Source organism: Gracilinanus agilis, chromosome X, assembly GCF_016433145.1.
Source record: "Gracilinanus agilis isolate LMUSP501 chromosome X, AgileGrace, whole genome shotgun sequence".
NCBI lineage: Eukaryota > Metazoa > Chordata > Mammalia > Didelphimorphia > Didelphidae > Gracilinanus > Gracilinanus agilis.
In genome coordinates, this window is record NC_058136.1 from 72,150,514 (window position 1) to 72,164,188 (window position 13,675).

The 13,675-nt window shown below is 48.4% G+C and overlaps 1 protein-coding gene across 1 annotated transcript in view; it reads left to right on the forward strand.

Annotated features, from left to right (window-relative positions):
* Positions 1-7,906: 7,906 nt before the first annotated feature.
* Positions 7,907-13,675, forward strand: part of LOC123253768 (threonine synthase-like 2) — an 89,992-nt gene continuing 84,223 nt past the window's right edge. Inside the window, exon 1 of the mRNA XM_044682912.1 lies at positions 7,907-7,988. Within this exon, the coding sequence (XP_044538847.1) occupies positions 7,907-7,988 (82 nt within the window). The remainder of the gene's footprint in view (positions 7,989-13,675) is intronic.

Below are 13,675 nucleotides of genomic sequence, written 5' to 3' on the forward strand. Positions count from 1 at the left end.
AGAAGAAAGAAAAAGAAAGAAAGAAAGAAAGAGAGGGAGGGAGGAAGAAAAGAAGAAAGAAAAAAAAGAAAGGAAGGAAGGAAGAAAAGAAAGAAGAAAGAAAAAGAAAGAAAGAAAGAAAGAATTCAGTCATATGTTCACTGGTATAAACAAAAGTGTTCTTGAGAACTGAGAAACCTTATGCACAATTTATGAGTAGGGGGTCTCTGCTTGGTTAAAGATGCAAAAAGTGGGGGCAGCTAGGTGGCTCAGTGACAACCAGGGAGACAGGAAGTCCTGGGTTCAAATTTGACCTCTGGACAGCTCATTTGACCCTGTTGCCTAGCCCTTATTACTCTTCTGCTTTGGAAATAATACTCTATATTGATTCTAAGATAAGGATTATTTTGAAAAATGATGCAAGAAATGTGCGTCCGGTTGCTGGGATGGTGGTGCGGGGGCAGAGTCTTGTTGTAAATGGAGTCAGGTGGGGAGAAAGGCAGTTCTAAGAAAAGACTGGCCTGAGGAGGCCTGTTCTGCCTTACTGCCCCCCTCAGTAGCATAGAACTAAGTTTCCAAGTTGTTGATGAATCTTCCTGTGATCTCTTGAAGAGATCAGCACCCAAAGGACCCTGTGCTGTGGGGAAATGCACTTCCTCCACCACTCCACAGAGCCCTGGACACCCCCCCCCCCGCCATGGCCTGATGATCAAACACTCTGCGTAGCCCGCTCCACTTGGGCTAGCTCAGGTTTTGGGGAAGTTTGTCCTGACATCAGGCCCAGATCGAGCCCTCTGTCCATGGTGCCCATCAACGGCCCCCATTGCTCCCATTTCTGACCTCCAGGGTCAGGTCGTACAAAGCTAACTGTGATCAAACTCTAGTGTATCCCATGGGCGGCCGATAGCTCCAAGATTAGTGGGTAGAGTGAGACAGTGTCCCCGGCAAGGGGGCCACTGTGGTCACCAGGGTGGCTTAAGTGATGTTGGATTCCCCAAGGTGGGACAAGTTGTTTGGGGGCTGCACTGCTGTGTAGCATCAGCTGGGGGCATTTCGGTCCCATGTTCCCCCCCACCCAAGGCGGTATGGAGCCGGGCTCTCTCTTTCTCTGCTTTTGTCTCCTCTTTTCTCGGTCTCTTGGTCACACGCGACAACGCTGCAAGCACACGCCACACAACTGCACGCCCGCTAGGAGAGGACCGTAGTCTCTGAGACTTGTAAGGGCCCCCCGAGGGGCCTGTAGTCCGATCCCTTGTTGCGGTTCAGTCTGAACCCAGGAGGCAGAGCCACTCCCCACTCCCCCAGAGCAGTGAGTCCCTTTCGTTCGGGGACATTCTGGTTGTCAGAAAGTCTCTGTTTGTGGACATGGAGCTGAAATCAGCCTTCCCAGCACCCCCCCAAGACACATAACAACTAGTTCTGCCTTCAGGGTTCAAACTGAGCAAGTGGAATCCTATTTCCACATGCTGACCCTTGGGATGCTTGAAGGCAGCTCTCATTTCCTTCTCTCACCCCCACCCTGTTGTCTTCTCTTCTCTAGACTAAACACGTCCAGTTCCTTTAACTGATCTTCATGTAGGCTGTACTGGACGCCCTCCACTAGCCCGCTCACCCTCTTCTGGCACACAAAGAAGAAACACGTATAGAAATGAGCTGAGAAATAAATGGGCGCAGCATGGCGGTTAATGATCATACTAATGGCGCTCAATTATATGGCACATTAAGGTTCATGAAGTATTTTACATGTACCACTTAGGGGCACCCCCGACACGAGGGCAGATTCCCCCAGAGAACGACTCTCCTTGGTTGTCGTGTGGGTTGGCATCCCTGAAAAGTATAGGTCATGGGGGCCGCTGGGTAGCTCAGTGGATTGGGAGTCAGGCCTAGAGACGGGAGGTCCTGGGTTCAAATCCAGCCTCAGACACTTCCCAGCTGGGTGACCCTGGGCAAGTCACTTGACCCCCAAGTCTACCAAGGAGCCAATACACAGAAGTTAAGGGTTAAAAAAAGTATAGCTCGTGACTTATGACAAAGAATGCTGCCCACCTCCCCAGAAGGAACTGTTTGAGTAGGAATGTAGGTGAAAACATAGGCTGGAGCACTTGTTTACTTGGGGACGCGTTTGGGGTTTGGGCTTTAGAAGATTATTCACTTACCTGTATATAACCCAGAACGAATGGCTTGTCAACTCTGGGAGGGGGAGGGAGACAACATGAATCCTTTAAATTTGGAAAACTTCTGTGGAAATTTGTTATGAAAAGAAAAGAAACGAAATGAAATGAAAGAAAAGAAAATTCTAGCTTATGAGCCCCCACAAGTGTTTACCTTTAGTAGTCAGCTAGAAGACATAGTTAGTTCTTAGAAAAGGCATTTAATGAAATGGGCAGCTAGGTGGCACAGTGGATAGGGTTAGAGTTTGAAGTCAGGAAGGCTCTTTGTCCCGAGTTGAAATCCCGCCTTGGTCCCTTCCCAGCTATGTGACCCTGGGCAAGTCACTCCACTCTGTTGGCCTCAGTTTCCTCACCCGTAAAATGAGCTGGAGAAGGGAATGTCAAACCTCCCTAGTATGTCTGCCAAGAAGACCCCGGACGAGGTCACAAAAAGTCAGACACAACTCAAACAACTCAACAACAACAACATAGTAAGAAAAGTTGCAATAAAACATTTCTACCCTAAACTTAGACAAGGTTTCCTACAAATACACACATCAGAGGGAAGGGTAAAAATACGTAGGGAATCCATATGGAGGTACTCATGCAAGGAATATGTGCTGCTAGAACATCTACTTGGAGGGATACACACATACACACATAAGATCTATGACCGGAGCTTGTGTATGGAGGGGCACCAGGGATATCTTCCAGTGACATCATCCTGCTGTGGGCCCTGCTCTCTGCTGGTTTCACAGACACCACCTGCCACTTCTACGCCAAGTGCTGCTCTGCTAGATAACTGGACGCTGCACCCTTGGGCCCATCAGTCAGGCTCCAATGAGCACTTCTGTGTTGTGAAGCTTATCTCTGTCTCCAGGCTCTGGCTCAGCTGAAATCCTTGACTACTTTCTCCAGAGAAGAGTAGGGCCCTTGCTCTCTTTTAGCATAAAACAGCTCTTTTAGTCAAGACAAAAGAGCCTTGCCTTGGATCGGCAAAAAGAAAGGATGATGGATTTGGAGTCAAAAACCTGCGTGTGATATTCCTACTTCCTTCTGTCCTTCACCTTAGCTTGCACTGAGCATCCCTTAGACTAGTGGTGACAAACTCAAGTAGAAACGGATCTCCGTGGTCCACACGGCGTTGACTCAGAAAACCATAAGTCGACATTATCTATGTTTTATTGTATTTTTACTTATTCCATTAAAATTTTTTCTAATGAGATTTTCATCTGATTTGGGCAACACTTGGCACTTGCTACTACTTGAAGTCCTTGCCTGGGAATTTGACACATCTGCCTTAGCCCTCCCAGTGCTCATCTCTGAAGGCCACTCCATAATCAAGATATGATTATTTGCCCCCAAACTACCAAGCAGGTCTGGTCTTTGGAGTTGGCCCAGTGTTCCAACCCTAAGCCTCTTCCATTCCTCCATGTAGATTAGGGGGGAAAGTCAGAGAGACCTGGGACCAGGGACCGCCTCTTCTGACTACCTGGCTGCTTTCCCAATGAGCCCTGGGAAAGTTCTTTCCCCTCCATGGGCTTCACTTTCCTCCTTAGTCCAATGAGGGGACTGGGCTAGATGGTTCTCAGAGGTCCCTTCCCACTCTGAGTCTATGCCGATCCTATGCAAGGCTAAAGCCAGCCAAATCCCAGTGGGCCTTCTGTATACATTATCTTGTTTGAGATCAAAGAAATAAGGATGCCAAGAGCAGGGGGGCTCCTTAGAACAGAGAATGTGGGAGACGAGAGGAATCTTAGAGGCGACTTGGTTTGGGGGTAACAAACTCAAATAGAAATGGGGGCAGAACCAGGCAGCTCGGTGGATAAACAAGAGGTCCTGGGTTCTAATCTAGCCTTGGGTACTTCCTGGATGTGTGACCTTGGGCAAGTCATTTAACCCCCATTGCCTAGCCCTTACTGCTCTTGTGCCTTGGAACTGATACTTAATATCAGTTCTAAGATAGAAGGTAAGGGTTTAAGTTAAATAGAAACGTGCCTAAGGAACCCCACTGGCAGTGTATTGACTTCATTTAGAAATGCCGGGTCATCTAGGTTTTATTGTATTTTTATTGATTTTGTTAAATATTTCGCAATTACAATTTTTTTTAAACCCTTAACTTCTGTGTATTGGCTCCTTGGTGGAAGAGTGGTAAGGGCGGGCCATGGGGGTCAAGTGACTTGCCCAGGGTCACCCAGCTGGGCGCAATTACAATTTAATGTGGTTTGGGCTTCATTCAGTGCTGCCAGCGGGCCACATGCTTGACGCCTCCGATATAATAATATATTTAATCAAATAAGGGAAACCGAGACCCAGGGAGAGGAAATTCAGTCAACAAAGAGTACATTTATTGAATACCTAAGAGAGGTGGTTACCTGATGGATAGAAAGTCGATACTGAAGTCGAGAGGACTTGGGCTTCGGTCTTGGCTCAGACAAATACTAGGTGTGTGCGCTCTAACAAGTCACCTCAGTGTTCCAGGTAATTAGGGTCAGGGTTAGAAATCGGCGCGAATTTAGGGTTAGGGACTTGGAGAGTACAAAGAGCAGAGCGATAGGGGATTGGCATTAATGGGGAATTTCTTCAGGAGAATTCTTTAAATCAATGAAGTCATTGGTCTAGTCAAAAGAAAGCACGGGGCCAGCAAGGTGGCTCAGTGGATAGAACACCAGGCCTGGGAATGAGAAGTTCTGAGTTCAGAGCTGCCTAGTGTGGCACTGAACTCCCAGTGCCCAAGCCCTTACCTCTCTTCTGCCTTGGAACCGATAGTTTGAGTTTTTGGTATCTTTCGAAAGAAGAAGAAGAAAGCAGGCATGGCGCTCGCCCCAAGTGAGGCTGGAGGCCAGGCCCTCTGATCCCCAGGCCAGTGTTCTTTTGACTTGACATCATCTTCCTTTGCGGTGAAGAAGAGGGCAAAGGGAAGACCAAAAAACCAACGAAATCTGAACCCGTGAAACTGGCTGCCACAAGTTTTCGTCCTTCTTCGCCCTCCGACGGGCCACAGGCCAAGGCCCGTTCTATGGCTTCCTGCTGACCTCTGGGAACCACAGCCTATGATGGGTCCCTGTCAAATGGGTGGCTGCATGGGCAGGGAAGGCCCTCTGAGCAGCACTCTCATGGTCTGAGCCTGGCAGTCCTTGAGGCCGCCTGGAAAACCTCGGTCCGTTAGGAATACGGTGGACCAGGAAGAACCGAAGTGACTCCGGCTCCTCCAAGGAACGGCGTGGCATTAGGGCCTGGGATTTGAGGCCAGCCTCAGAGCAGCCCCTGGAAGGGCCCTGTGGAGAGCAGTCTGGGGGATCGGGCAGAAATGTCAGCCCCATTGTTCCAGGCATTATCACTCTGGCACCAAGACAGAAAACAATAATATTTAGACCTTTTCCGAAAGGACGTCTCCCCAGCTTGTTATTTGCTGAGTGGTCTGCATTTCCTGGCTTCCCCTTCAGGGCCCTGATCTCAGCTCAGACTCCCCTTCCTGTGCTAATTCGGGATCAGCCTTTACGGGCAAAAGATGGCCTGACAGACACTGAAACGCTGCAGAGCAAATGTCAAAGAGAAATCGGAGAGGACACCATGGAATCCTCTTGTGCTCCCAAGTGCATCCATGGTCTGGGAATGCCGACCTGCATTCTAGAAGACACACGTCACCCGCCCTTTCCTAGAACTACAGGATGCTAGCTCTAGAAGGAACCTTAGAACAGAGAATTTCAAAGCCGGAAGGAACCATGGAACAAAGAATAGCAATGGTAGAAAAGACATTGGAACACTGGATGTCAGCATTAGATGGAACCTTAGAACAGAATATCAGAACTGGGAGGGGCCTTAGAACACCGAATGTCAAAGGTAGAAGAAACACTAGAATATAGAATGTTGGCATTAGATGGGACCTTAGAACAGAGAACATCAGAGCTTGGAGGATCTTTAGAACCCAGAATGTCAGAACTGGTAGGAGAGGAAAGGGGATTCTGAAGGCTCAACAGGAGTGTCCTGGGGCCGTGGAGATGGTGGGACAGGTCACTGAAAGAGAAAAGAGGGCTCTCCTGTGGGCACTTGGGAGAACAACTGCAGGCTCTGGCTCCGGGGAATGGAAATGAATGGTTTATGGGTACCCCCAATCCACGAGGCGGTTCTAGATGTAAGAGCCGGGAAGATGGATGGCATAGGCCTTCTTGCTGTTCTAGATTCATCGAGTCCCTTTCCCTCCTTTTTGAGCTTGTTCTGAATCATTTCACAATGTTCACTTTTGACTTGTTGACAAGCCAGAGCCCCCATCTCTCTGCTGAGAGGAAGTGCGGATGTTTCACCATCTGGACTCTTACCAGTTTGGGGATGGACGATTTGGAAGTTGGCTTCCTTTTAGTGATCTTTTCATTTATGTGGTTGTGGTCATTCGTCTGCACCGCTTTCCGGGTTTCTGTTTATTTTATTCTTTTTCGTTCATAGAGATCTTCCCAGGTTTCTTGGGATTTCATCACATTAGGTTACTCTGATCATCGGTACCAGTTGAGGCACAAACGAGGCAGGTAGATGTTCACCACCAAGAAGGAGAAAATCCAACGTCGAGTCGAGGGAATTCAGTGTCAAGATGGAAAGGGGCTCTTCATGGATCATGAGCCCCACCCCCACGTCTCCAGATGTGTCTTCTAATTGCAACAAGCCCAGGATCACTGGAGAGTCTTCTGGAAGAAAGCCACAACCATTCAAAAACTACTCAGGGAAGCTCAAGTCTGTTGACTAGACTACAACGTCCTGTTGCGAGGATGGTGGAGAGAACTTGACTCTCTCTCTTTCATCCATCATCCGGCCATCATCTAGCTTTGGATCTATAGTTTTATCATTATCCAGCCAGCCAGCCGTCATCTGTCTCTCTGTCTCTTTTGCCATCTCTCTTCCATCCATCATCCAGCTACGTAGCCATCATTTGTCATCTATCTGCATAGCATCTGCCACCCATCTAGCTCTCTGCCGTCCAGCCAGCTAGCTTGAGTAGACACTGAAAATGGACGACGAGTCAGGTCTAGAACTGAACGGGAGGAAGAGAAACATTAGAGTAGCCTTTGGGAAGTTGGGAAATTCCTTAAATGACCCCAAACTTCTCCTGGAAGCAAAGGCTCATCTTTCAGATACTGGACTTGGTTTCTAAGTTTGTCGTTTGCCTACAAAACAGGAAATGCTCCAATTTCTGAAGAGCTAAAGGTGAGTATCACCCAGGGGGTGAAGAGAGACAGCTGGTATGGGTGAAAAGGCCAGAGAACATAAAGAAGGAACTGACGAGGAGAAGCGGAGTAAAGGAGGCCGTCCGAGAAGTAGAGGAATGAGAAAAGATGGACTGGGCACATGGCAAGAGGGAGGGAAAACTGATGGGCAGTCCGTGTGGTCCAGTGAACTTGGAGGAGGCCCATGGTGGAGCCTTGCATAGACTCAGGGTGGGAAGGGACCTCTGAGAACCATCTAGGCCAGTCTCCTCATTGGACCAAGGAGGAAAGTGAAGCCCATGGAGGGGAAAGAACTTTCCCAGAGTCATGTGGAAACTCTAAGACTGTACATAGTACAGCTGCTCAAGTTTCCAGTCCCCCTCCAATGGCTCCCTCTATTCTAATGCCAAGTCCCAAATGTACTGCCAGGGCTACCAAGCTTATCTTCACACTCGCTTGCCCGGATTCCCTCCCTTCCCAACTAGACTGAAGTGAACTCCCAGAATACACTTCAGGGCTGACCCCTGAGTCTTCTTGCATACCATAGCATTCACTGTTACGTGTTCCAGATCACTAACAAACATGTGGCTACCGAGAGATGCTGACTTCCGGACCCCTCGGAAACAAATTGTCGATATTGTAGCCACCCTCGTGTTGGCAGGATGTGGGATGACATGCTCTTTGTTCCACTGTGCCTTGTAAATAGCAGGGCAAGGGGGAGGAAGGAAACAAGCATTTATTAAGCTCCTACTACATGCCAGGTGCCATATTAAGTGCTTTACAGATTTCATCTCATTTGATCTTCCCAACAAGGTCTTCTTATGATCCCCATTTTACAGTTGAGGAGATTGAGTCAAACAGAGGTGAAGTGACTTGCCCAGGGTCACGCAACTAGTATGAGGTCTTCCTGACTTCAGGCTCAGCGCTCTATCCCCTCTCCCACTCAGCTGCCTCTAAGGAGAGACTGAATCTGCAGTCTCATTGATGTAGGGAACTCCCAGACAAGGAAACTCCTTGTACCCATGCAGGAGGGCACTTCCTCTGCCGCTTAAGAGTCCTGGAGAGCTACCCAGAAGGTCCCAGGTCTTCCTGGCTCAGAGGCCAGCTCTCTACTAAGCCAGGTTTTATCAAGGCCTTTCTTCCTGCTGTTCTCTCGATGTCCCTCCCCCCACCCAGGCTGACCCCAGAGTACACTTCTTAGAGGCAGCTTCTGGAGAGGAAGGTCCTGCCTGGCTCAATTGATTGGATTTTGTTTACTTTTTGGCTCCCACTGATAATATCTGCTCCTGAGAAGTGCCCCGCCCTTTGATTCTGGCTCTGGCCACCAAGGCTTCTGGGTAGCTCCAGAGTTGTTTTCCCCTCCGGAGGACTCAGGTCTGCCTTGAGGGGTGAGGTCAACATCAGGCCCATCAGGATAAGAGGTATCTTCCTCTAGGCCCAGGGAACAGAACAGAAGGTTCCCCCTCACCTCCCTGCCCTGTCCCCAGAGTGCCCCTCTAGACACTGACACTGACCATATGAAGCTACACAATGCCAGAAAAACTCGTGAGCGTGGCTATGTCCTTCCTCCTCTGATACTGGGGCCTGAGAAGCTTGGAAAGGGAAGACTCTACAGTCGCAGATATTCGACATTGTTATCGTCGACTCGAATTAAAGCAGACAGAGCAGCTAGCTGACTCTGCAGAGAGAGATCCGGGCCTGGAGACAAGAGGTCTTGGATTCAGATCCAGCCTCCGATACTTCCTAGCCACATGATCCTGGGCAAGTCATTTCACCCCCATTGCCTAGTCCTTACTGCTCTTGCAACTAATACATAGATGGAATGTGAGGGTTTCAAAATAATCTAGCTTCATACATTCCCTACCTGTGTGACCCTGGGCAAGTCACTTAATCCCAACTGCCAAGCCCTTGCCCCTCTGTCTTAAGAGTTGTTAATGAGACTGAAAATGAGTTGCCGCTTTAAGTAGTCTACAGTACTTGGTCTCCAAAATTCAACCTTGCCAGTCCGAGATAAGAGAAGAGGCATGGACTCACACCAGTTTGGTGCAAAGGCTAGATTTCAATTCAGAGAGTCTGAATTCAAGTTTTGCCCCTATCACCTACGACCCGTGTTTGACCCCCGACGAGTCCCTGCACTTCTCTGAGACTCAGCTCCCTCCTCTGAAACAGGAGGGCATTGGATGGACTTCTAAGGTCACTTCCAACTCCCATTCTATGAACCTCTGATCTGATTTTAGGTCAAAAAAGAGCTGGCATTCCTAGTGGACCGCAAGAGATACCAAATGTGGAGGCTAGGAGAGGTGGTGGTTTGAATAGAGGCATAGCGCCCCATTTGAAGGCTGGAGGAGGTGGCCATGCTCCGTTTTGGTCACCTCTAGGGTATTATGTATAGTCTGGGGCGCTAGTTTAGAAAGGATGTGGACAAGCCGGAGCATATCCAAAGTTAGGTAACAAGGTGGAGAGAGGACTGGGCCGTTTTGTCCAACGATTGGAAGGAAGAACTCTTGGTGTCACCCTGAAGAAGAGAAGACCCACTGGTGGACAAGGGAGCTGATTTCAAGTACTTGGAGGTCATTGTGTAGAGGAGGGATTAGACTTACTTTGATTGGCTCCAGAGGGCAGAACCAGGAGCAATGGGTAGAAGCGACGAAGACAATTTGGGGAGTCACTATGTGTTTCTGATCCAGAGAAGAATGGACTACTACCAGAGGTTCTAGGCTTCGGAGGGACCTCTAGCTTAAGCCCCTCGTTTTAGAGGAAAGGAAAGTAAGATCCAGAGAGGGGAAGTGACCAACCCAGGATCAAACACTGAATCATAGAAGCAGGGCTGGGGGGGAGGGGGGGGACCCGAGGGACCAGTTAGCCCAATCGTCCCATTTTAGAAAGAAGGAAACTGAGGCTCAAGGAAGACCACCCAAAAAAATAAAAGTGAAAGATGGGCTTTGAACCGAGGTCTACTGCATCCCCAAGTTGAAAATCCCCATCATCTCCGAGCTTCTGCAATTCCTTGAAATGATCCCAAGGTGGATAAAGTAGGGAGACATCTGACGTTCTAGTACTTTTTTTTTTAAGTACCTACTTCCGCCTTAGAGTCAATAGTGTGAATTAGTTCCAAGGCAGAAAGAGGGGTAAGGACTAGACGACAGAGGGTAGGCAATAGACTTGCCCGGGATGGCCCAGCCAGGAAGTGTCTGAGGCCAGATTTGAACCCAGGCCTGGCTCTCCATCCACTGAGCCACCTCACTGCCCCCAGCCTAGCTCTCATCAGCGCCAATTTTAATCGGGTCAGGCATCCCAAACAGGAGTCAAACAGCAGCCTGGATTTTAAGCTAGAAGGGACCCGAGTCTTATCTAGTGGGACATTTTATGGAGGAGGAAACGGGCCGAGGAAAGGGAAGCGGCTTGCCCGCCATCACTCGGCTAATTAAAACTCGGAATGAGTTGAGCCTGGTGCAAAGTTCGAACAAGTCAGTAAACCTTTTTAACACATGTTTTGAGCAAGAACAACCCGGAAGGGATAGACGTGATGCTCCGAGCAGATGTTTAGCAGCCTACCGAGAGCAAGACGGATTCCTATTTTGCTTCTGCTTTCTCGCTCAGCGAGAATGTTCTGTGAAATTGGAAAAGTAGAGGAAATACGGTGAAATGGGGAAGCGAAAGCCAGGATCAGCATGGCAGGCTGAAAGCAGGTCAAGGTCAAGCCACCAGGCCCAGATGGGGAATATCCCAGGGCACTATAGCATTTGCTGAGGTAGCCACAGGATCACTTCTGCTCGCTTCCAAGTACTTGTGAGGGCTGCTGGAGGGCAAGAATATGGCAGCTGAGTAGATGTTGGACCGAGCTTGAAAAAGCAGGTAAAAGCGATAGACTAGTGAGCTTCCGAGCGATCCCTGACGAAATTCCGGAACCAGATGGTTTGTGAGTCCTCCCTGGTGGCCCGTATATACCTTTTTTTTTTTAAATTTATCTTTTTTAAACCCTTAACTTCTGTGTATTGGCTCCTTGCTGGAAGAGTGGTAAAGGTAGGCCATGGGGGTCAAGTGACTTGTCCAGGGTCACCCGGCTGGGAAGTGTCTGAGGCCAGATTGGAACCCAGGCCCTCCTGTCTCTAGGCCTGACTCTCAGTCCTCTGAGCTACCCAGCTGCCCCCTCCATATATACCTTTTACTAGTCACGGCAGATTCTTTTGTCAATGGGGACATTAAACAAGTGATAAGGGGCAGTTCGTAGCCCTGTGAGGCAAGCGTAGAGATGGGAGGCCTTGGGTTCAAATCTGACCTCAGCCACTTTCTAGCTATGTGACCCTGGGCAAGTCACTTGACCCCCATTGCCTAGCTCTTACCGCTCTTCTGCCTCAGAACCAATACACAGTATTGATTCTAAGATAGAAGGGAAAAATTAAAGAGACATTTACTAGCTGGGTGACCCTGAGCAACTCACTTAACCCCCATTGCCTAGCCCTTACTATTCTTTGGCCTTGGCACCAGTACAGAGTATTGATTCCAAGGTGGAAGGTGAGGGTTTGAAAAAAAACAGGTGATAGGCACGTGGCAGAGTATGTAGAGGACTGAGGAATACTTGGGTTCAAGACTTTCCTTTGATATATATGAGCTCTGTGACCTGCAGTGGTGCCCAAAGAAATTCCTTAAGACTTAAGTACCAGGGGGCAAACTAGGTAGCTCAGTGGATGGAGAGCCAGGCCTAGAGAAGGGAGGTCCTGGGTTCCAATCCGGCCTCAGACACTTCCCAGCTGTGTGACCCTGGGCAAGTCACTTGACCCCCACTGCCTAGCCCTTTACTGCCCTTCTGCCTTAGAACCAATACATGGCATTGATTCTAAGATGGAAGGTGAGAGTTTTTTTAATTAAAAAAAAAAAAGACAAGTACCAAATGACTAGCTAATATGCATCACAGGAGGGAGTTTCCCCACCAGGAGTTTCTCCCACTGATGAAATCTCGGGCCCAGACTCTCCCACCCTCTGGTTAGATTAGGAGGTTAGGGGCATTCCAGAAATTCAGATTTCATATTCAGTGAATGAAGTGCCGTGTTTAAATAATATCCAGCAGTAGTCTGCCTGGTAAAGAATCACAGGGGAGGGGAAATTGCTCTGAAAACAGCCTGGAAAATATGGTTGGAGCCAGACCAAAGAAGACTTTAGATGACAGGCCGAGGAGTTCATATTTTATCGTGGAGGCAACAGGGTGTCACTGAGAATTTCTCGAGCAGGGAAGTGGCGTCGTCAAACCTGTGCTTGGGAAATATTCATTTGGCACTTATGCGGAGGATGGATTAGAAGGGGAAGAAATCAGAAGCTGGGAAACCAATTAGGAGGCTAATGCAATAATCCACTTTGCGAGGTAATGAGAACCTTCGACCAAGTGGAAGGAATGGGGGTGGACAAGAAGGCCCAGGTATGAGATGTTTTGGAAGCAAAATTGATGAGAAGGTTGTCAACCTTGGGAGCTAGAAGTATGACAGGCAAGGGACATGACTAGGCAGTTTTCAGTTGAAGAAATTTAAACTATCAATAATCATGTGAAAAAATGTTCTAAATCCCGCCTGATTAGAGAAATACAAATCAGAACAACTCTGAGGTATCACCTCACACCTAGCAGATTGGCTAAAATGAAAACAAGGGAGAGTAATGAATGCTGGAGGGGATGTGGCAAAATTGGGACATTAATGCATTGCTGGTGGAGTTGTGAACTGACCAACCATTCTGGATGGCAATTTGGAACTATGCTCAAAGGGCTATAAAAGAATGCCTGCTCTTTGATCCAGCCATAGCACTGCTGGGTTTGTACCTCAAAGGGATAAAAAAAAATAGGAAAGGATTTATTTGTACAAAAATATTTATATCCACGCTCTTTGTGGTGGCAAAAAAATTGGAAAATGAGGGGGTGTCCCTTGACTGGGGAATGGCTGGACAAATTGTGGTATCTGCTGGGGACGGAATACGATTGTGCTCAAAGGAATGGCAAATCGCTTGATTTCTGTAAGAACTAGAAGGACCTAGCAAACTGATGCGGAGTGAAATGAGCAGAACCAGGAGAACATGGTACATTGTAACTGATATATTGTGGGAAGATCAAACGTCATTGGCTCTGCTACTAAAAGCAATGCAATAGGGGCAGCTGGGTAGTTCAGTGGGGTGAGAGTCAGGCCTAGAGACAGGAGGTCCTGGGTTCAAACCCGGCCTCAGCCACTTCCCAGCTGTGTGACCCTGGGCAAGTCACTTGACCCCCATAGCCCACCCTTACCACTCTTCCACCTAGGAGCCAATACACAGAAGTACAAGGGTTAAAAAAAAAAGCAATGCAATGGTCCAGGATAATGCTGAGAAAGAATC